The 23,104-nt window shown below is 36.0% G+C and overlaps 1 protein-coding gene across 1 annotated transcript in view; it reads left to right on the top strand.

Annotated features, from left to right (window-relative positions):
* Window positions 1-21,686, top strand: part of KIF6 (kinesin family member 6) — a gene marked incomplete at both ends in the record, with an annotated part of 136,392 nt that extends 114,706 nt beyond the window's left edge. The window contains 5 exons of the mRNA XM_079532826.1: window positions 8,669-8,753; window positions 9,627-9,762; window positions 11,449-11,543; window positions 19,536-19,625; window positions 21,569-21,686. Of these exons, the coding sequence (XP_079388952.1) occupies window positions 8,669-8,753; window positions 9,627-9,762; window positions 11,449-11,543; window positions 19,536-19,625; window positions 21,569-21,686 (524 nt within the window). The remainder of the gene's footprint in view (window positions 1-8,668; window positions 8,754-9,626; window positions 9,763-11,448; window positions 11,544-19,535; window positions 19,626-21,568) is intronic.
* Window positions 21,687-23,104: the final 1,418 nt, after the last annotated feature.

Here is a 23,104-nt window from a genome sequence, read left to right on the forward strand (position 1 = left end):
AAAAAGCAACACAGTCAGTTTGCAATGGCCTCAGAATTAAGGGTACATTTCTCATACAAATTCACGATTTTTTATATGCAAAATATGTCAGTGTGTTGCGTTTTTCATTAATTTCTGCTTGAAATCTCAAGCAACAGCAGTGCTTCGGTAAAAGTTCGCTGCTCCCATGCATGCAGGGCATGGATTTTATTCCTACTATGACCTCTAGTGGTACCAAGGCCATTCTTTTTAGTGATGGGTTTTGTGCTTCTCTTTCTATACCAAAAGAAAGTAATCAGTAATGCTTTGCATTAAGGTTTATCTTACGAACTCTGACAGAAAAATGGTAAAATGATGATTCTTAAAAATGATGAATTTTAACTATTGCTCGTATGAACATATATTTGTAGCGAAACAGGCTGAAAAATCAGAAATTATTGCAGAAATTTTAAAAAGGCAAATTATTTTTGCCTTTTTAAAAATATTTACCCTGACAGTGGCAAATACACTCTTGAAGTTGCTTTTTGTAATTGTTTTAACATATTAAATGCTTTTAGGAAGGTTCACCAAATCATTTTTCAAGCAAATATTTATAATAATGATGAGCAAAGAATTTTGAACAGTAAGTCATTACATGGAATATTTTATGAAGATCAGAAAACCTTTGTAGCTTCTTCTCATTGCAGTGTACTTAAATCTTTGCAGTTATTCCAGATTTGTTCTACAGGAAAACAGCATAGAACAGCATAGACTTTGGCCTCCGATAACTGTGAAGTTACACACTGTAACAGAGCTACTCTCTTAGTTTCACATGCTTTTTTAGGCTTAGAATTAGTGCTCTCCAAGGCTAAAACTTTGAACTCTTGCAGAGCTTTTGTATTTCTGTATGTACCAAATTCTTCTGTAAATATTACTGCAGTCAGGAAAAAGAAACAGGATTTTGAAGCAGCAGTGAGACAAGGGGCAAAACTTCCCTTGCTGCGGTACCTGAGGACTGTTGTCAGGTGTGTTTTGGGTTTTTCCCTGTATAGTGCATGAATGAATTTTAAAACTCTAGGAGATTATTATAGTAAGAAGACGCTTCTTAAACCTGGCCTCAAGCTTAACCTGACCTCTCTTGCTCTGGATTTCTCTTCAGGTTTTTAAAAGGTACTCTGTAGCTTTGTTTGTTTCTGTGTATTTATGGCACCCTTTCTAGCAGGTTTTACTAGATTCAGTGCTGAACTCTAGAGGCAGCTGTGAGTTTCCTCTTTCACCATATTCTCAAGAAAGAGAGCATTACATCTCCAAAGGAAATCTTTCAAGAATGTTATTCTGCACTGCCTGAGATTATTTATGTGTTCCTATTAAGCTTCCCTTATGATCCACTCATCTTCAGCTTATCAGATCTCTAAAAAGTGTAAAACACATATTTGGATCAAGTTATATTTCTATTAGGAATCTGAACTTGTAGCACAAAAATTTGGTTCTCAGTTGTATTGACACAGGCTTTAGCAATTCCCGGTTGTTAGGACAGCTTGCAGTCTTTGTAAACTTTCTTGCAACAAATTTCTTTCAACAACCATAACAAGTTCAGTGTGAATAGCATTATTACCTTCGTTGTTCTGAAAGTTATTCTTCCTACTTATTTTCATGAAAACTTATTTTCATGCATATGCAAAGCACAATAAAACAATTTGATAGAGCAGATTCTCAGCTACCAAACACTATTTCTCACCACCGTTAGTTACGTATTCTCACACCAGAGATGAACAAGAGCCTGCATGCTATGCTCATACACATCTGTGCCAGTGGAGGCATCTCACTGCACTGCTGCTGAAATGCACTACCTACCACCTCATTGTGCTCACATCCACTATTTGGACTCCATAAATGTTCAGCAAGCATTGAGGAATGTCAGTGGGTGCACTTTTTTCTCATGGAGGAGTTCAATTCCACCCCTTTGTTTCAAACTTCCATGTCAGAAGGAACTGTGTCAGACTGCCCCTCTACTGCCATCTGTTGCATAGCAATAAAATGTAATGGAATATTGGCAGGAAGTTTCAGCCTCAGCTGCATACCACCAACATCCACCTCTGATGTTGCAGGCCAACACAGTGAAATAGGAGGAATTACTTTCAGAGCAGGCCCTGTATTGAGAGACATCCCCAGGTGAATAGTATGAAAACAGAGTCTGTAGATAAAGCTCTTAGCTCTCTATTTTGGTACTAAAATAAAGTATTAGAAAGAATACGATGTGATTATAGTTATGAATTAAGAGAAGTCCTCAGAGAGATTTGCAAGATTTCCATGTTCAGAGTTTTTCAAGACATGATAGAGTACCAATTTGATTTAGTTTTCACCTTACTTTGAGTAGGTAGCCTCCCAAAGTACCTCCCAGAAAGAGTGATCTGGTAATTCTAACATATAATTTGAAGCAATAAGATAAAGGAAAAGAAAATTTTATGCACACAGTCTACTGCACTTAGGCAATTTGCTTTGGCTCCAGTACAATTCAGTAGCTTCTCTCATTTGCATCTAAAAAGACAGTAGAACATCTAAGAGTAACTTTCAGTTTTAGGCACAAACTTCTTCCTTCTGATTCCAAAAATTTGCAAAAATATGTACATACATGTGGGTATGTTGGTCAGCAGGCTAGTTCTCTATTGATAAAATTTGAGCTATGAGAGTTCTTTGCCTGTATAACAAACAAAAGTTATTTAATCTAATGAATTACAGACAATAAATGAAGCTCTTTTCACATCCGTATTTCCCTTGATTTTTTTTCAAGATAAAGGTACAATCTACCTTTAAAAAACATAAAAACTTCCTATGAGTTAAAGAATAATAGAAGATTTAATGTGGAATTTGGTGTTTCAGAACAAGCTGCAAATCTGATGCAAAGCTATTTGCATCAGCATTATTCATTTTGCTGTAACGATCAGAAGAAATTCTTTGCCCAAAACTTTTCAGAGGATAAGATCAAATGAAAATAACGATTTGGAACAAGTAGTTGCTGTTAATTTCCCATGAATGTGCAAAGGCTGAATATACTTTTCCAGTTGAGAATCTTGTGGATGAATTGCGATCATTTCAGGTTATTGGGATTATCTCCTCTCAGAGCTGGCAACTACCAGGACATTTTAATTGAGCTTAATATCCTTTTCTTCACAGGACACAGTAAAGATCTGTGTGAATGATGAGAAATATGTAAATATCTCTTTACTTCTTCTTGTACCTTCTTGAGTTAATAGCCTAACACAGAGAGCCTCACTGTTTGGCTCCTGCAGCTGTTGGGCACATACTAGCAGAAGTATGGCACTTAGAGTGGGGTATGAAGGTGGCCAGCATAGACAGAAGGTCCTGAAAACACATTCCAGTCCCCCAAACCACTTAAGTTGAGTATGTTCACGTTAGCGGTGGTATATTCCTAATATCTCAGCTTCATGATAAGCAGTCACATTCAGAAGCGTTTTCCAATATTTTCTTTCAAGAAAAACGTAACATAGCAAAGAGACTTTTTTTTTCTTTTCCATGAAAGCTTTTGAATGTTGTAGAAATGAATGTTAATAAAGTCTCAAAACTGATGAATGATAAAACACACCACTTCTTAGGAGGTAGGGAAATATCAGGTAGGTATGTGTCTAATATTATGAACAAGATAAGTGATGCAATAAATAATCATATGCAATCTAAAGGCAAAATGCATTTAGTAAGTGGAAGCAAGAATCTGAATTCGTAGGTGTTTCCTGAATATGACACAGTATATTACTCTTCCACTACATCAACTGCCATGTATGAAACACACTAAACTTGAAACTTCTTTTTTAATTCACTGTAAAGTTCACTTGTATATTTGGAAACCAATAGAGATCTTCTAGCCACAATGGTTTCGTGAGAAACTTTGATGGCTTGAGTGCAGCTGAGGAGAAAGCAACAGCTTCCTGTTTCATGTGCTGTGTGTATTTTAAGGAGCACATATATGGATGACTAGTTGCAAAGAAGAGAGTTAAGGGAATTGGAATGTGAATCTGTATTTAGCCAAAACAGTTCATAGAGACTGGAAAAAAATATCTTCACTTTCCACGTGTGCATTGAAAGTCAGTTATTTTGAGCGAATATTAAGCAAGTAGGACAGTAAGCAATACATCCAGAGTACCTAGAGAAGAAGCATACTGATGGGCATTTTTGCTAAACTCAGTGACTAAAATAAAGAATCAACAGAATACAGATGCCTTCAACCCTTTATGCATGCACATTTATAAAAAACTGAAAATTAGACACTTCAATGTATACTTAGAATCATAGAACTATAGATTATCCTGAGTTGGAAGGGACCCAGGAGGATCACGGAGTCCAACCCCTGGCTCCATACAGCACCACCCAAAATTCAAAACCTTTCTCTGAGAGCACTATCCAAATGTTTCTCAAATTGTAGCAGCTCATTCCCACTGCCGTGGGCAGCCTGTTCCATGCCCACTGATGCCTGGTGAAGAACCTTTTCCTAACCCCAGTGTGACCCTCCCCTGACACAGCTCCATGTGATTTCCTCAGGTCCTGTTACTGTCACAGAGTGCAGAGCTCAGCACTGCTCCTCCATTCCCTGTGAGGAGATGTATGCTGCCGTGAGGCCTCTCCTCAGCTCCTCTGCTTTGGGTTGAGCAAATCAAGGGACCTCTGCTCCTCACACACCTTGCCCTTCACACGCTTCACCATTTTTGCAGCCTTTCTTTGGACACTCCCTAATTCTTAGGGCCACCTGGCTGAAATTTTTAAAGGTTTCTTATACTAGGATTAAGGGTAAAGTGCTCGAAAACCAACATCATAAACTATTCCAGACATGAGGGTATGTTCTGATGGGTTTTGCTGTGCATCCTCATCTTTTGTATAAGGTACACAGTGTAGTAACTGGTGGCAAAGAGGTTGTCATGGCCTAGAGGAGGAATAAGAAAGAAGAACATGAAAATTCCTTGCAAGATGATCCTGAATAGCAGCTGAAGGGTAGCTCTTTTTTAAAAAGCCAAAATAACAAAGTATGATGCACTTTGAAAGCACTAAAGCCTGAGTTTGCCAAAAAGCTGCAAAGCTGATAAATAAAGCAGTAAAAATACTAACTGGATACTGAAGTAGATTCTAAATTTTGTTACTTCAAGTGACTATAAATTTAAGAAGATAAACACAAGACTATTCAGTGAAAAAATGAAAATCTTTCTCTGCAAAAGCACAGCTGGAGGGCAGGGCACAATGTTATTTGAGGCACAAGTACAATAAATCCCTAGGAGTTTGACTTCCAGGATATACTCAAGTTGGGAAATATATGAGTGCCCCTGAGAGTATAAAGTTTAGGGTCACAGAGAGTTTTCTTGCAAAATTTTGTGACTGCGGACAAGAATCTGTCAGAGTACTTCAAGTTGTTGCCTGCTTTCAGTAAACTGTGGTGATTACACTTGATATCTTATGCTGGAAATAGTGGTTTTTATCCATGTTTTTCACAATGCTTTGAAACAGTGAGATTGTTAACAAGTGCTATAATATATTTTTGGTACTGTGTGATTTGGTCACATGGAAAGTACTGGAAAATTTACTACTTCCTTTGCTCCAAAATTGGCCCTCTTATTAAACTAAAAGCAATAGAACTTCAAATGCCTCTTGCAATCTTCTTCATGAAAAAAATATGCAATGAATTGTCCTCTCACACAAGGTCCACTCACTTTCATCCCTAAGCAGGCTACTGATATCAGCTGTACCCTGTGTCCTATTTTGCCAAACAGGTTATATCAGAAGATGAAGCAAAAGCAGTTGATCTAAAGATAAATATAATTATTGCTAGCTATTTCACTACTCAAGGTCTGTTAAATTTCTTTCTTGTGTTGTGTGAGTCAGTTCTGTTAGCAAAATACACCAAATGTAGGATTCATATGATTTTCCTGCTTGTTGTATGGGCAGTTAGACTAATGTAGAGAAACTAATACTTCTTGGGAGTACACTACCGAAACTACTGTGTAGATCTATGCAGGTGTACGCCAGCTGAAGCTCCTCACATACATAGGCAATGTTTTCTTAAACATGTATGTCACATATCTGCTACACCCCCTAACCTGATCAAAACCCAAACAAAATGATTTTACATTTTAAAGCATTTTTTTCTATAGGAGAAGGGAGATACATACAGTGAAAAAGAAAGTCTTGTGTGGAAGTAAAATAGGTGGTAAAAATAAATTCTTCTTAGATATCTCAAATTTGTAATCAAACATTGTGCATCGTACCAACTATTCACAGAGTTGTCTTTCATGTTATTTTAAATATCTGAGCCTGCCTGCTGGAGAGTGATACTGTTAAATGTCAGATACAGAGCACAGACTGAGCCAATAACCTCTGCCTTAGCTTCTTAGCTTGAGCTGTAGCTGAAATTGCAGGTGGGGAGGACTACAACGTGTCAGCAGCAGGAGCCCACAGGCTCCAGTGCTTTCTTCTTCTGGTGGGGTCTGCATCAGCATACAGTGTACGCATCTCTTTCCATTGCGTATGTACACAAAACTTTGTGCAGCTCACCTTGCCCACGGCTGTGTTTCTTGTTTTCATCACCAGCATATTCCTAGAGGGAATATGCATAGCTGCTTTCAGGATTGAGAGTGCTGAGGCTTTGCGTCATAGAGATACTCTGTGTGTTTATAAAAGTCTTTATTATTACTTCTGAAGGTAATTTATAACAAAACAATCCATTCTACAGTGTATAATCAGCAGCAAAACATTTTTCTTTGTGTTTTTATGTACGTGAGCAAATTCTGCCTGAGGCTGCCATCTGAGAGCTAGTACAAACATGTTTTTCCAAGTATTAGATATCCAAATAAATCAGGAAAGGAAAGCTACAGTATTATGATCCTGCATCTCTTTGTAATGACTAGCAGAACTTGATAATGTTTTCATGTAGGAAAGTTCTCCCTTCAGAAACAGCATTAACATTTAAGTTGTTTCTGTTCTCTGTTTCCATTCATTCTCAGGGACTAGAGCTGCTGCTCCTTGTGGACAGGCATGCTCAGGAGAGTCCCTTTCACTGCTGCTGAGGACAGCTTAAGCTCAGCCTCCCTGGCTTTGCTCTGGGATGCATTCAGGATGCTCTCATGAGCATGGTTCACCTGGGATGCAGTAACATCCTAAACCTTTTTTCCATGAGAGTACATTTCTCTCAAGCCTGGATGCTGTGTTCATGAAGGGAAGAACAAAGTTCAGCCCTTAGGAGCTCTTTAGAAATTGTCTACCCTTAAGCAATCTATCCTATGTAGCGCTGCACTTTGTCACATTATGCCTTCCTCCCGAGGAGGAAATCTGACAAATTAGAAACTACTGATCCCCTGAAATCATTGATAGACTTGCTGCTTTCCTTGCAGGATCTGGCATGATTATTGAAGCCTTCTCCTTATCGACTGTGTTCAGTTTTGTTGTATTATAGAACACCACTGCTCTAGCATCTCCTCTGTCATGTTGTTTCTATCTCTTGATTTGCATACTCATTTTAACACTCCAAGTAGGTTATTTTAAAGAGGATACTCTCTCCACCACAAATGTCATCTCCCTGTCCTTTTGTAATCTGCACACCTTTAGATGTATGAAATGAGAAGTGTGCATGGGCTTTGTCCATCTTGGCTGTCTGTATTAAAATGCTTGATCTAAGAGCTCTAAAAGAAATAAAACGCTTTTCAGTTTCATTTGTACTAAGCTACAGGGTGCTACAACAAAAGATTAATGTATGTAGCTGGCGTGCTGACAGCCTGAAAAGGGTCACTGCTGCCCTCTTGTTCCAGACAGATTCCATTCCTCAGAGAAAGGCTGCACTCCTTAGGCCTAACGACAGGTTGATGTAGAATTTATTTTCTTGGCAGAAATAGTGATTTGGATGTAAACTTGCATGTATTGTACAGCAAATCTTTTGTTTCTTTTCCGTTTTCTTCAGTTCTAAAAGTTAAATGTATTCTGTTGGGAATATTAAACTGTTCTCGTACATTCTAGAAATAGAAACTGTTGTAAGACTAATAGGTAACAATACATTTCTTTTCTCTGTTGAAATGAACTTACTTCATTCAACCCATGATGGAAAGGCTGTTCTACTGATTCTCAGAAGAAGCATTTCATTTATTGCATGCTAACTCTGTTATAGGGTATGAAAATCCTGAGCTGCTTTTGTAGGTTAACTTGGGCTAAACTCTCTTGGAGTACTTTCACAGTTCTTCTCTACCTTGAAAAAAATTCTCAAATGTATTTTCACAACCTTTTCCGCATGCATACAATCTGTCCAAACATATTGCTGATAGAAGTTACGCTCTATCTTCATACTTTAATCTTCTTTCTGTTACTGTTTCCAGGTACCAGCACAGCTACTGTTGGATCTTCTATTTGTAGCCAAAACTGTCATTGAAAGCATTTGGTGGTGTTTTATGGGATGAGCTGGCAAAATCATTGTTATTCATATCTAAAACAAATATTCCAGGAAATTCAAAACAACTTAATTCAAATCACCATAGTAATTAAATCTCTCTAACATTAGTTAAAGCCTGAATATAGAATTCAGAAAAAAAAAAAAATCCAGAAAAGAAAAACTGCTATAGACTTCTATTTCATTACCAACCTCTTAAAAACAGCTCGTACGCTGATTACAAGTTGCTTCTTCAGAAATAAGATGTTCATCTCTTATATCTGGTCATTCCTTCTACAGCTGTTTCCAATCCTTCTGAAGTGCTAGATGCTCTTGATCCAGTAGAAGAGAAACTTCGAACTCAAATTGATGAGGAGAAAAAAAGGTATAACTTCTGCCTCAAATCATGCTCCAAAGGATAAACTATATTGCATTACAATTCTACACACAGTTAACATCAGGGTTTCTCTGACATTTTAAAAAATGTCAGCCTTGTGATTTGCTGATAGTTTTAAAATTTGTGTATAAGCTTTTGGTTTGTCTGTAAGATGCCACAGTAAGCAAATGGTGAAAACCTACGCTAGGGCCAGTGGTCAAGAATAAATAGAAACTTAATATCCCCCTTGAGGATTAGCATCAGAAATTAGTTCTTTGAATCCAAATGTACCATGTACCTTCTTTGTTGATTCATGAATGTCATGCCTTCCTCGACCTATGGAAAACTTTTAGGCTATGTAGGACTGACTAGTTGTAAATAATATGTAGAATATGCACTGGTTAGTCAATCTTTCTGCTTGCTGTATTGTAGCTTTGGCCCAGAAGACAGAAGAAAATAGATGCAAGGATATCACATCTATGTAATTTTGTAGACATTTGTATTATATGTAGCCTATGAGGTAATTTCTGACTGTTTCAAACTTCATTAATTTTTGACTACATATTAGCTTTCATTTGGAAGGGCAATCAATGTGTATCTTGACATTATCAAACCTGTGTTAAAATCAATGTTGGCTGCACTTTAATTTCACTATTATTTTAGTAAAAATTTAGTTTTCCAGGATAGGACTCTAATCTCTAGTGAAGCTATCATAAAATATGAGATGTCTCTTCTCACCACCACTCTGCCCATCCTCACCACTTCATCTTTGATTGTTAAATATTCTTTTTATTTTAAATCTGTAGCTATTCTAGGTAGAATTAAACTTTATTCAGAGACATGTTGTAAGGTCTTTACTACTCTTTCTTCTTTTCACATTAGTTATAAAACAATGTTCAATCGCTTGAAAGGGCTGAAGGTAGAGATTGAACACCTGCAGCTTCTCATGGAAAAAGCCAAGATGAAGCTGCAAAAAGACTTTGAAGCCTGGTGGACTGAAGAGGGAACAAATCTACAGGTATACAATTACAGTGTATTTCTTCCATTTTAATGTAAATTTAAAATCTTCAATAAGTTCATAAAATTAATAAATATATTAATATTAATAATAAATATGTTAATGTTAATAATAAGTATAAAATTTCATAAAAATAATTTCATTAATTGACAAGATAGAAAGGAGTACGAAGGAAGGGATTTGAGTCCTGATTCACCACTGCTCGTTCCAATGTAAATCAGACAAAGCTAATGTGAATTATGCTCTATGAAGCTAATACAAACAAAGCAAAACCCTTGCTTTCTGCTTTATTTTCTGTTTTGACTTCCTCCCACACAAGTTGAAGGAAAGCCAAGAACAGTCCCAAAAATTCCAAAGACTCTGATGGAACATAAAATGAATAGAGGCAACTGGAAAAAAATAATCTTTCTCACTGCTTACTAAACTATGATTTCATCAGTTTTATGACGTGTATGGCAGTCAAAGCTGTAATATGGACAAAACCCAACAAATGTAATTTGTTTTTTAGCAATGTTTCAAAGTCTCCTGTAATCTTTCAGCTTTCTTAAGCTCCCAAAGGCTCACTAACTCTCACCATAGTGCATGTGTCCCCTTGCTCTCCAGCTGAGTCCAACCACTACCATCCTTGTCTGTTTAAGAACTCACTGGAAACAAAGTGTTCTATTTTAAACACCTTTGTAAAAAGGATTGAAAGAGATGTGACTTTAAGCAAATTATGTGAAGTTCATCAGGCAGTGAGACAGTTACATGGTTTCACAAACACAGAGTACGGTACAAAAGGTCTGGAAGGGAAACAACTGAAATAACATAGCTTTCTTATGAGCAACCTTTTTGACTTTTTTTTCTTTTTTTTATGGCTTCCAAGCAGTGACATGGCATCTCATAGCACAGGACAGCTGTGAGATGCCTATCAGCCTAGTGGAAAAGACTGCTAAGTGCAGTCTGTACATATTACTTGTTATTAACTAGAAGATAAGCTTTAGTCTGTGGAGAAAATTTGTTATAAAAGAGGCAGAAGATTTTAGACAGTATTTTGTTTAATTCCTGTGAGTATAAATTTAAAACATATTTAAAAGAAAATAGTCTAAAATAAATCAGATATTTAATATGAGGAGCTTACGTATTCATAAAATACCATGAAAATAGCTTAAATTCAAGTTATTGTTATAAAATATTTTTTCAAATTAAAGTCCCTAGCCTAAGGCAAAGATGATAATGTTTTACTTAACTTCCTGTCTAAAAATTTAGACTTTTAAAACACTACAAACAATAATCTTGAATCCATTGCAGCACAATTTTTTTTTTCTGTCCCTTAAAAGAGAGGTCCAGGATTCAGTCTCTCATGATTCACCAGTAGAAGATTAAGGAACTGGGGAAAAAATAGAAAGGGATTGATATCTTGGATTTTGACCTATCTATACATCTGAGCTCCCTAAGAGACTCAAATAGTGAAACGTGCTGTTACATATTAAAACCCTGTAACATGAGCTTAAGTATCTTTGACTCAATCCTGAACACTTTTCTCATTGTTCAGAAGTGTTTGTGTAAGTGAAGAAAATACTGTAAATTTCAGATTGTTTTTTGAATGAGTCACTGACCTACCTCATTATAGCTGAGACCTGTAGACCAATATTAAATGCTCTAAAAAAATCCCATCCTACTACATAGTTTTGTTTTTCAATCTAGACCCAGCAAGAAAAGACAGAGTTGGTTAGCTTACCGAACAGCACGACGATTTATACCCAGTTCATCAAATCTTCACAACATCTATCAGCTAACAGGTAAATTGATCTTTTTTCTCTTCCTTACTTAGTTGTAAGAAAATGTAAGATTTTTAGAGCTGTAGTACACCAGAAAGTTTTGTAAATATCACACTCAAAAACTGCATTTCTAGTAACAAGAAAAATGACTGCGTAGAAAACAAACTCATAATTCTGTTGTTTGGTCCTATTGAAGGTATCTTACTGTCCTTTTGGCTTGCTAGTCTTTGTACCCTGCAAACCTATCACTAGGAACCCCATGACCAATAGCTATGAGAAACAAGCCTGTTATCACCCAATTTTGCTATGCAAGGATATCATATCTCCTTTGGAATGAATTCAGGAGGCTGCAAATCAAAATAGATTTTAAAATGATTGAACGTATAGCCTAGATTTCCTGTAGAAAAAATGTCCTGATGCTACACTCTTGCAGCATATTATTCCACAAAGATACTGTATGTTATATGGTATGGCATTGATGCAACCTCTACATTACAACAAAGTAATGATCTGAGTTATTTCACCATCAGTCACTTCTAATTTCAAAATTTCTAATTCAGATTTGAAGTAACAGGTATTTCATGACCTTCAAGTAAAGTAGAGTGCAAGAAAATGTATACCACCAGAATGTGAATGTTTCTGTATTCATTGTCAATAAATGGGGATGTTCTCTCTCCATCCTCCTCCCTTTCTTCCCTTCTCATTATACAGTTAATTTTTCTCTGATGAGTATCTCGGTGTATGTTTTTATAACAGTAGTCAGCTTAAATGTTTTCTGCTTTACAGTAAAGCATAATATATCCTACATGTCATTAAATACTGGATTTGCTTAAAAAGTAAAAAAAAATTCTAATTTTCAGTAGTAAACTCTTGTGTATCTACAGTAAATGCTCCACAATGAGTGCAAAGAGGGAAAGAAACACGTAATCCCCATAACAGTGTCTAAGAAGGCGTTTTCAGACTGACAAAAACCAACACTAGTCTCTACTTTTCTCCAGTTCTCATCCCTACTCTAAAGTAGTAGGTAGTAGTAGGTAGTAGTAGTAGTAGTAGTGTACTCTAAAGACTTAGGCACTGTTCACCTTGCAGATAGTTGACATTATTTAAGACCTAGTTTGAGATGTTCATTCCTGGCTTTAGGCTCAATGTTACCAGTCCCACAGAAAATCTGGCAGCACAGAATGCAGAAGCATTTTCAGTCTAGCTCAACACAAAGCCCGCCAACTTAGCTCAAACAGTCCATGACTGCTCATTGGAAATACTCTTTTTAACCTTGTACTGAACTAAGCTAAGGACCATTTGTGCAACCTCTTTGCCTCGTTGTTTGTATGAACTCTTCTCATTAGTGTATAGTGATATCTTCTGCACTTTAAACTAGAGCTAAAAGTAGCATACAATAAGGCCTGAGAAGTTTTTCAATGCAATGGGAGACCACCCTCCACAAGTAGTAGTTTCCCCTTCCTACATCCCTGCTCCTTCTCAGAAGCAAATTTGCATATTTTGGTTCCTCTATAATTTTCTTTTAAATTTTTCCTTCAAATACCTTAACAGCATGTACCAGGGAACAGGTCTCAGGAAATATTTAATATTTGCAATAGAACATGGGAAGGTATTTGATCACTATAAGTTGCTGAGTTTATTTTGGTGGCTTGTGCTGCCCTATGTGGTCTCTCAGAAAAACTAGTATGGTTTTTATAATGTGGAGTTCCTCTGTGTGTAATTAATGGACATTTTGACTGAGACTAACTGACTGATCCTTTCATAGGTATCACAGACCCAGGGCATTCATATTTTCAAACTTAAATTATAGAACAAATCAGAAGTATACAGTTTTGTTTTCTCATATTTGCTACATATCATTATTCTTGCAATGGTTGCTTGAAGTTAACTGTTCTTTCCTCCACATAGCTTCAGAGAGCTGATCTTGTATTAGCTGTTCAAACATATTTTACGCAGGTACATGATGTGTATGGAATTGGAAACACTCTTTCTGCTTTTTGTGAGGAAGAGCTGCAGACTTAACATCCCACTATGCATTAAATTTTACTTTTCCTCCTACCTGAGGCAATAACATTTTAAAGTAGAAGTTTCCAATTTCACAGTGTTAAAGAATATAAAACAATAAAATCTTTATTCTCAAGAATTTATTTGACCTCAGTTGATGTAGGAACTTTACATACCTGTTCCCGTGACTGTGTAGGATGAGTCTAGTCTAAAATTTCTCCTCTCTTTTGCATGGTCCCAGGAAACAAATGGCTCTTTGTTTCTAATTCAACTGAAAAACAAGAATCTCTGAAATGATATTGCTGTGTTCACCTAGCAGAACAGTTATATGGTAACAAAAGCAGAATCTCTCAAATTATATGGAACATAATGTAGCATAAATAAAACATATTTTCAGGAAGGAATTTTGTTCACAGGTATATTCAATAGATTAAAGGTCTAAAACTTGAGGAGCTTCATGTCAGAAATCTAGGACTTCTGTTGACAGAATAACTATGCAGTAAAACTATTCAGAAAAAGTCCTTAGCGTGAATTGATATAAATTCAGACTTCAGGATTAAAAACAATACTTGTAAATTGTCTGTGTCAGTGCCTCAAGGATACAAGCACACTCCATAATCTTTCTTGAGATTTATATGTCTGTTCAAACAAAATGTTTTGATCACCTTCTAGTGAATAATTCATGTGAATTATTACTGTTTGACACACCTTAGTTATATTACTAAAGATAATTAAACTTTGGGAAGAGAATGTGATAGCCTCAAATTGAATTTTATATTAAATGAATTTATAGCTAAAATAACAGTGAAAGGAAACTAGGAATCCTTGTGAGGTTTAGGAAGGATAAACATGTATAAGAGGCACTAATTGCATGGCCAAACAACTTTTTTGAATGGAAAAAAAAAGTTTGTTAAATGTCAAATGAGTCTATGTCATAAAGGAGTTAAATAGTGAGCATTTCTGCATTAGTAAGCTGTGAAAGGAATTGGCTTGATACTACTGCAACCAGAGTAAGAAGTAAAACTTGATTGAGTTCAGAGAGCTGAGATGTGACATAAGGATTATCAGTGCATAAGAAATGTAATTTATTGAACAAGTTAATCTTTTTACTGAAATATACTTAAGTAGCTGAAATCAGTGGTTTGCAAAGGCTAACAGACTCATTTTCATTGACCCGTTGAATAGATTTAAAGGGTTTCGCAGATATAATTATGTTTTCATTATCTTTCACGTGAAGATTGTAGAAATATTAAATCTCATCTGTTCTGAACATATTACTTAAAACAAAAAACAACTGTGCAAAATGGATAAAGAATGGTCCACCTCTACATTCCATACATCCACTGTATGATCTAATCAACAATCCCAGAGTCACAGTACTAAGAGAAAGAATGAGGAATGTAAGATAATTGTGTTTTTATAAAAATAAGAAATTGTGTTTTTCAAAATGTATGCCTAATATAATCCCTCAAACTTGAAAAGAAATGCCCTACTCTCTACAGCAAAGCTGTGGATTGAACTGCAAATCATATATGTTTATGCCTCCTACTGGGCGCCTGTCGAGTCTGAAAAAAAGTGTCATTCTTCTCACATGTTGGCTTTCATTTAGGATGTTTATCAGATTCTTGCCTGTTCAAGTTACTTCACAGAGTCACAGAATCAGAGAATCAGAGAATCACAGAATGGCCCTGGTTGGAAGGGACCTCAAGCATCATGAATCTCCAACCCCTCTGCCTCAGGCAGGACCACCAAACTCCACGTTTAATACTAGACCAGGCTGCCCAGGGCCCCATCCAACCAACTTTTCTCATTGAAAGTTTAACTTCATTAATGTTGAATTGTTCTTATATCTCCAGTGAATAAAACAAATGTTGGATGCTTACTGAAATCTAAAAATTTTGGATTTTTTCCTTCTGTCAGAAGGAATCCATTCCCTTGCAGTTTACTTGTTTCTTTCCTAACCTCAGTCACTCCCTCTTAATAGATTTCATTTGTCCTGTTCCAGCAAACCACACAGCATGTTCAATATCAGACTCTATGTCCTCAGCTTCTTTGAAATCACTTTAGTTTCCTTAGGTTTTCAGACAACTCTTCAGATTCTATGAAGACTTTTAGCATCAGTTGTTTTAGTATTGATTGCCTTGGATTACAAAATTTATTTCCTGTACTAGGGCTATGTGAAACAAGAGAAACATTTACATTTTTTGCAATGTTCTCTGTCTTGTTTTTCATTTCTGCCAATTTTCTGCAGTGTTACATGATGATAAAATATAATCTGAGAATAACATGTCTGATTAATGATATTTCAAAGCTTTACAAATGTTCGTAACAATTTGACTTGAACAATTTATCTAGGAATTTGCAAGTGAAGCCAAATTTATTTTGCAACTAAACACAAAAATATTCAGATTTTAAGCAGCTTGAATCTTTCTGAATGTATTTTGTCTGCCTTTAAATGGAACATCTGTTCCTTCTACTTTTAAGGTTCAGATGCCTGGAGAACTGAAGCAAATTTGTTTTTAACAATGTTGTTACGCACATTCTCCACTTTTTTTTCAGTGCCACACTTACAAATCAAACATTCATGCAACAACACTCATCATCTTTCCAGATTCTCCACTTTAAGGGCTAGATGGAGCTGATCAGCTCTTGGGTTTTCACAGCAAGGGAGACAATGCAACAACAGTGTGTACATCTCTCAAGCTGCTGCCCCATGCCTGACCCAGACATATGCTCCACAACAGATGGCTCAAAAAGAAAAAGCAAGTCACCCACTGGGTAAAAACTCTTGCTACTAACTTCAAGAAAGAAATGATAAATCTAAGGCTATTTGTAATTGCCAGAAAAAAAGCAAGAATTTTACAGAAACTGTCAGGAAATTGAATTTGCCTTCTTTGATTCAACTCAAGAAAAATAATTGGATAGATTCAGAACGAAAATTGAAATTACATGTTATCTAAAGAACCTGAATGGTCTTAGATCTTAGTTGCTGAATAGAGAGACTGGACTTCTGTAAGTCATACATCTGTCTAAATCCAAAACTGTAAGCCAAGAGTGCCAACTAACATATTACAAAAATATTGATTAGATGGCACCTCTAGAGATATCTAGATGAACCTCTTGCTCGAAGAAGGACTATTATCACACTAAATCATGTCACCTATCTTTTTGTCTCGCTTTGTCAAGCACCTGGACTCAGGAAGAATGCTTCTAAAAGTTGAATCACTCTTTAAAGATTTTCTTAGCATCCTTAGTTTCACCTCTTTGCTAGTGAAAAGTATTTTCTCACTTCAAGCACTGTGTTCAGTTTTGGGCCCTTCACTACAAGAAAGACATTGAGACCCTGGATTGTGTTCAGAGAAAGGTAGTGAAGCTATGAGGGATCTGGAGCACAAGTCTTATGGTGAGCAGATGAGGGAACTGGGATTATTTAATCTGGGGAAGAGGAAGTTCAGGGGTGACCTTGTTTCTCCCTACAACTACCTGAAGGGAGGTTGTGGTAAAGTGGGGGTTGGCCTCTTCTCCTATGTAACTGGTGATAGGACTAAAGGGAATGGCCTCAAGTTGCACCAGGGGAGATTCAGGTCAGACTTCAGGAAACATTTCTCCAAGAGAAATGTGGTCAGACACTGAAATGGACTGTCCACAGAGGTGGTGGAGTCACCATCCCCAGAGGTGTTCAAGAAATGTTTGGATGTTGTACTGAGGGATATGATTTAGTGGGAAATATTGGTGATAGGTGGACGTTCGGATTGGATGATCATAGGGGTCTTTTCCAACCTTGATGATTCTGTGATTCTATGATTCTAAGAAAAAGCTAGAAAAGTAGTTTTCCAGCAAGGACATCAACACTTAATCCTCCTGAGATACCAAGACCTTCAGGCTTAACACAAAGCGTGGGGGATCATTGCCCCCATTCCCCACCATTACATAACAGCTTTCCATTAAATGTGAAGCAGTATTAGCAAAATTTCCCCTTTTCTCATCGCTGAAAAAGCACCTAAAACTCAAGTTAAATAGAAGGGTCCTGGATTCTGGAAACAGACTAAGAGAGATATGGACACCGTAAATGTTATAGAATCTGAAAATACTAACTGCGCAAGAAAATTACATTCATTCATCCCTTTTTGATGCAACATATCTTCCAGTATTATGGAAAAATAACCATAGCTTCAGCACAAAGGATGCAGGTTACCTCCATAATGACCATCCTTCTAATTGAGGAATTCTAATGATTTCTGTGGTATATAAATAAGACTTAGTGTTTCTACCAAGATGAAAGACTCATTTGTTAGATTAGTACTCTAATTGTTAGCCACTTTCATGGAAGTAACACCTCGAGTCATTACAAAGCTCTCACTTGCAAACAAGCATGTCTGGCTGTAATGTTTTGCAGACAGAGTAGCAGTTTAAGGTCCTGTTTTATTACTGAACACAGTCATAATTTTCTGGTTTGGGGTGTCACCTCACTCAATCTAAGTTGGTTTGTTTTAAATATCACCTTCTCAAGGTTCTCAGTTCTCTCAGATCACTTTAAAGCCAATTTTGGTCTATTGCCCGAGATCCAGGAGACCACTCGAAAATGATAAGTCAATTCCTTAAAATCACACCTTAAATGGTCTGAATTTGTGTACCTTTTTAAAAGCGGAGTTAAACAATTTTGGAGAGTAGTTTTCATTGAAATACAGAGAGAAGCATGATTTAAAATATCAACTACTGCACATAAAAATTATTTCTATCAGCTGACTCATAGAATTCATAAATGTACACATTCTGATTGTGGCAAGTAAAAAGCAAAAAATCTTATGGCAATGACAAACAATCCCACTATGTCACAGTACCTTACATTTGTTGCAGATTAAGAATACAAGCATGAATGCCTATTATGATTCAGTTGATGTACTTTATCAGTTGATGTGATTTATTAAAACACAGTTATATGACTTGGATAGCCTGGTATCTCGGGGCACAGACACAGAGTTATTTTAGAAAATGGAATTTAAGCTCCTAGATCACTTCTTTTTTAATAACTGCCAAATCAATGGCATTTTGGGGGGGGAAATGCTAAAGCAGAACTTCAATCTAGAGCTCCCAGATATTGTTAAACCACGTAGTAGGTAGTATCATCACACATTCTTTATTGTTCTTGTAGTACATATCCATAATAAAGTATGAAGCATTATTACCATTAAGGGAGCAATATCTTTTGCAAAAAAATGAACCTGGAACAGCATAATACACTGACATTTTAGTGATAAATTTCTTTCTTTTTTCAAGTTCTCTGTCAGAAATATCGTATCATCCTCCCGCAATGAAGCATTGCGGAGTTGGAAAAGCAAGAACTTGCCGATTCTGCCATCTAGTGGAAAAATCTTAAAACTGAGTAATTCCATCTGTCAACGTCAATCAAGAATGGTATCAGATACAGCAACGTACACAAAAACCTAGGGAGAGAGAGAGCGGTGTCTGTCATCCCCTGGCAGAAATCTGCTTTCCTCATTGTGGGACTCTTTGATAATTATATCTGTAGACAAAGGAATGCACAATATCCATTTGCATGGCTCTCATCAAAACACATTCCAAAGACTTCTCTGGATTTTACTCAATCTCCAACTGTTTCCAGTAATAATTTTGCCCAACTAAAGAAATAACGAAAAATTTGCTAAAGCCTCACTTGGATAATTGTCAGTTTGGGAACTAAATATATCTCTACCAACTCTTCATGAGGCTTGTCAAAGCGCTTTACAAGCCCTGCTTAGAAGGCAAATCCTAAAAGCATAATCTTTATGAGCTTCCTTGTTCATTCCTGAGTAGCCACATTCACTACATAAGCCGGATCATCACATGGCTTCAACTGAAAACAGTCTTTCTTCCCATAATCAACAAGTGCTTTATATATATGTGCATATATATATATATATATTTTAAATAACTTCTTTGTACTTAGCACGTACTAACATTCCATCTACAAGGATTATATCCTTGCCCTCATTTCTTCTCCCATTCCAGTTTTTCAGAGACCACAAGAACCAATTCCAATGAAGATTCATCTGGAAAAAACAATTCAATCGTTTTTGATAACCCAACTACAAAAATAAGGTAAGAAGCCTACCTAGACTAATGAGAGGAAAATACAAGCCAGTAATATAACACCTAGATAACCCTCTATTGCTATCTTTATAAATAGGTTTTTTTAAATAAATGAGAGAAAAAGACAGAAAGACAGAAAGAGGGGAAGGGGAGAGAAGGGGAGGGAAAGAATAGCAGGTTTTACTCAAAATTCCTCAACAACATCACAAGCTTTGCACAAGTACTTGCATTATCACTTGGAAGGAGGTGGCCTCAGGCTTTCTTCCACATGAGTTCATGATTCCTCATGACTGTTTCTGTTTCTGCAAGAGAAGGAGACTCTGAAACTATAAATAAAATAATTTGAAAGAGAGATCTGAGTGGGTAACTATCGCAGACTGCAAGTTCTGGGTAGAGATTTTTTACTGTTGTGATTTTGACCTCATTATATTGACATAAAATTTTAGACAAGGTTCCTTGTGACACCATGAAATATTTTCAGTTTCCCTCCCACAAATTATTAGAGTAAAATAAAATGACAGCAGCAGTCAGAGTTTGTCAGGCTTAGCAAATGTTATATTCCATGTTTTTTCAAATGAGGTACTACCTTGTGAAAATTAGCTTAGCAGGTTAGCAGAAAGTACTGTTTTGTGTTGTGTTTTTTGATGGCTTCTCATTTTTTCCATATGTTTTCATTTCCTCATCATTTTCTCCCACCAAAATGTCATGCCTTGGCAGTATACTCCCAGAGGTTATATTCTCACTGTGCTCAGTACTTCTGGTATTAAGGGCCCTAGGAAAATATGGTTAAGCTACTGTTTTTCAAGATGCAAAAGTTAGAACAAACTGCAAGTTTTTTTCTCTCATCTTCCAAAATAAAACATATATAAAACAGCAAATATACATATATATATAAAGTATTTTTAATTTTTTTTGTATTACTGTTAATCACATGAAGATCAACAAGAATAAACCTTTGATGGTATTTTGAGTTCTCCTTGTAAGTTACATATGAAATATTTTATTGAGTTCATATAGTAATTTCTATAATTTTTTTCCATTATTATTCACTAATTTTGCAACAAAGGACTTAATCACTAGTCCAACAAAGAAAAGGATGTCAGACTTGTTTTATGGTAGGCGCAATTACTTTTTACTGCAGCAGATGGTAAAGAACAGCAGAAATAACAGTAATGACAAAGGTAGAGTATGTGAAAATAATTTTTCTCCCTTCAGTACCACTTGTGCTTCCATATTGTAATTTTTATCACTCTGTTTCCGATTTTTATATTAATGCTTAATCTTTACAGAAGACTAACAACACAGAGACAAATCCTTAGCTGATTAGAATAACTTTCTTGTACTACATCACTATATACCACTGATGTGTCTACCAAAAAGCAAATGTGAATTAAGGACTTAACTGTGTAGAAACGTATCTCAATCTGCACAGGAGACTCACCAGCACAAAATAGTTGCCTCTGTCAGCAGATTTCATGAATATCTTGTGACTGTTTTCTTCTGTGTTCAAATGAGATCTTAATTCTCTTACAGTAGGCAAAAATACCAATGATCTGTTCAAATAAATGGCTGTTGCTTTTTGGGTGTTTTTTTTTTCCCAAAAGCAAACAAGCACTTGGCATGGTCATTTCCATAATTTCTTTAATATAGTCACCATACAGAGCTTTTCCAATTGGTGGTAAGCCTTTGTTTGAGCAGTAAAATATTTTTAACCCTTTGTGGAAGGTTTTATAACTATTCGGCTCATAGTTCCACCAAACTAAAAAGCTACTATTGGCTATTCTTAGGAGTCTACATTACGATGTCCTCAGCTTAATTCTACTCCAAACAGTGCAATTTTTAACAATCTGGAGAACAAAGAACAAAGCCCTCCATTTTAAGGAGTGAGGAGATAAAGCAACAGAAAAATGACTTTATTCAGTTTGGTCCACAAATATGCTTTCTCATTTCAGGACCTCACCAAGTTCAAGTACATCTATTCCTCTGACTGGAGACAGCCAGACTGATGCTGACATCCTAGCTTTCATTAAAGCAAGACAGAACATTCTACAAAAGAAAGGTAAATCCTAAAAAAAAAAAAAAAGAAAAAAAGAAAAAAAGGAAAAAATCTCCAGTATCTTAAGGCCTAAATAGCTTTAGTCTGCACTTACACAGTGACACAAGTGAGAACTGATGCTAGCAAAATTTGTATGACATTATGTTTTCAGCCATTCTAAGCATTTGAAGTTCTTCACAAGTATTTATTTTAGTATCTTAATCCTCCAATATAGAACTATGTAGGCTGTCTTTTTTTCCCAACCACCATCATGCATGTTTATGCAATCAGCACAATTTATTAATTTATACTTTAAAAAAAAAAAGCATTTGAACATGATTTCTCAGTAATTTAAATACTTCTCAAATTTTTGTTTGCTATCTGGCCTAGTTTTCAACTGGTACAAATTTAATTGTAATAATTACCACCAAATAAAGATTATGCAAATAATGACATTTCAGCCTTCCTCATCAAGTAAACTGGCTGCTGTATCTAATAGAATATGCCTTTAGTAGGCATTTCATTATATCAAGGGCTAATAAAATTTTCTATGGGTATTTGTCAACAAATCAGTTACTGAGAGCAATCATAGGTAGGCAATAAAGTTAGTTCATTCTACTGGGTAGATAAGTAAATTTGGCAAGAAGCAGAAAGCACTAATCGCACAACAGTGGCACTGCAAAGTCGCCTAGGAGTAACTCAGTAACTCATGATAAAGAAAAACAACCTGTGAGGTTTTTTTTTCTTTTCTTTTCTTTTCTTTTCTTTTCTTTTCTTTTCTTTTCTTTTCTTTTCTTTTCTTTTCTTTTCTTTTCTTTTCTTTTCTTTTCTTTTCTTTTCTTTTCTTTTCTTTTCTTTTCTTTTCTTTTCTTTTCTTTTCTTTTCTTCTCTTTTCTTTTCTTCTCTTTTCTTTTCTTTTCTTTTCTTTTCTTTTCTTTTCTTTTCTTTTCTTTTCTTTTCTTTTCTTTTCTTTTCTTTTCTTTTCTTTTCTCTTCTCTTCTCTTCTCTTCTCTTCTCTTCTCTTCTCTTCTCTTCTCTTCTCTTCTCTTCTCTTCTCTTCTCTTCTCTTCTCTTCTCTTCTCTTCTCTTCTCTTCTCTTCTCTTCTCAACAATCGTTTTTAGTGGCAGCTAGCAATTAGACAGAAAATGAAAGCAGTGATGGTTACTGAAGCAATAACTTTCCATCTGCACTTGAGCGCTGATGACAGCATTATTCAGCAAGCTATCAGCACCTGGCAGATGGTGTTAGCACTGTCACAAAGTGGGGTTTTGTTATCACGCTGCTTATCAGAAAACTGTCAGGTAAACATACAGTGGCTGAAAAAAACAGTCCCTTTACATTCTTCCAGAGCAAACACTCAGCACACTCAGGCTTTGGGTTCCATTTTGTCTTTATTTAGAAAAGCTGTTGTCAAGTTTCTTCAGCAAATGAAATTAAGTTGAATTTATAGGC

Source organism: Tetrao urogallus, assembly GCF_951394365.1.
Source record: "Tetrao urogallus genome assembly, chromosome: 2".
Lineage (NCBI taxonomy): Eukaryota > Metazoa > Chordata > Aves > Galliformes > Phasianidae > Tetrao > Tetrao urogallus.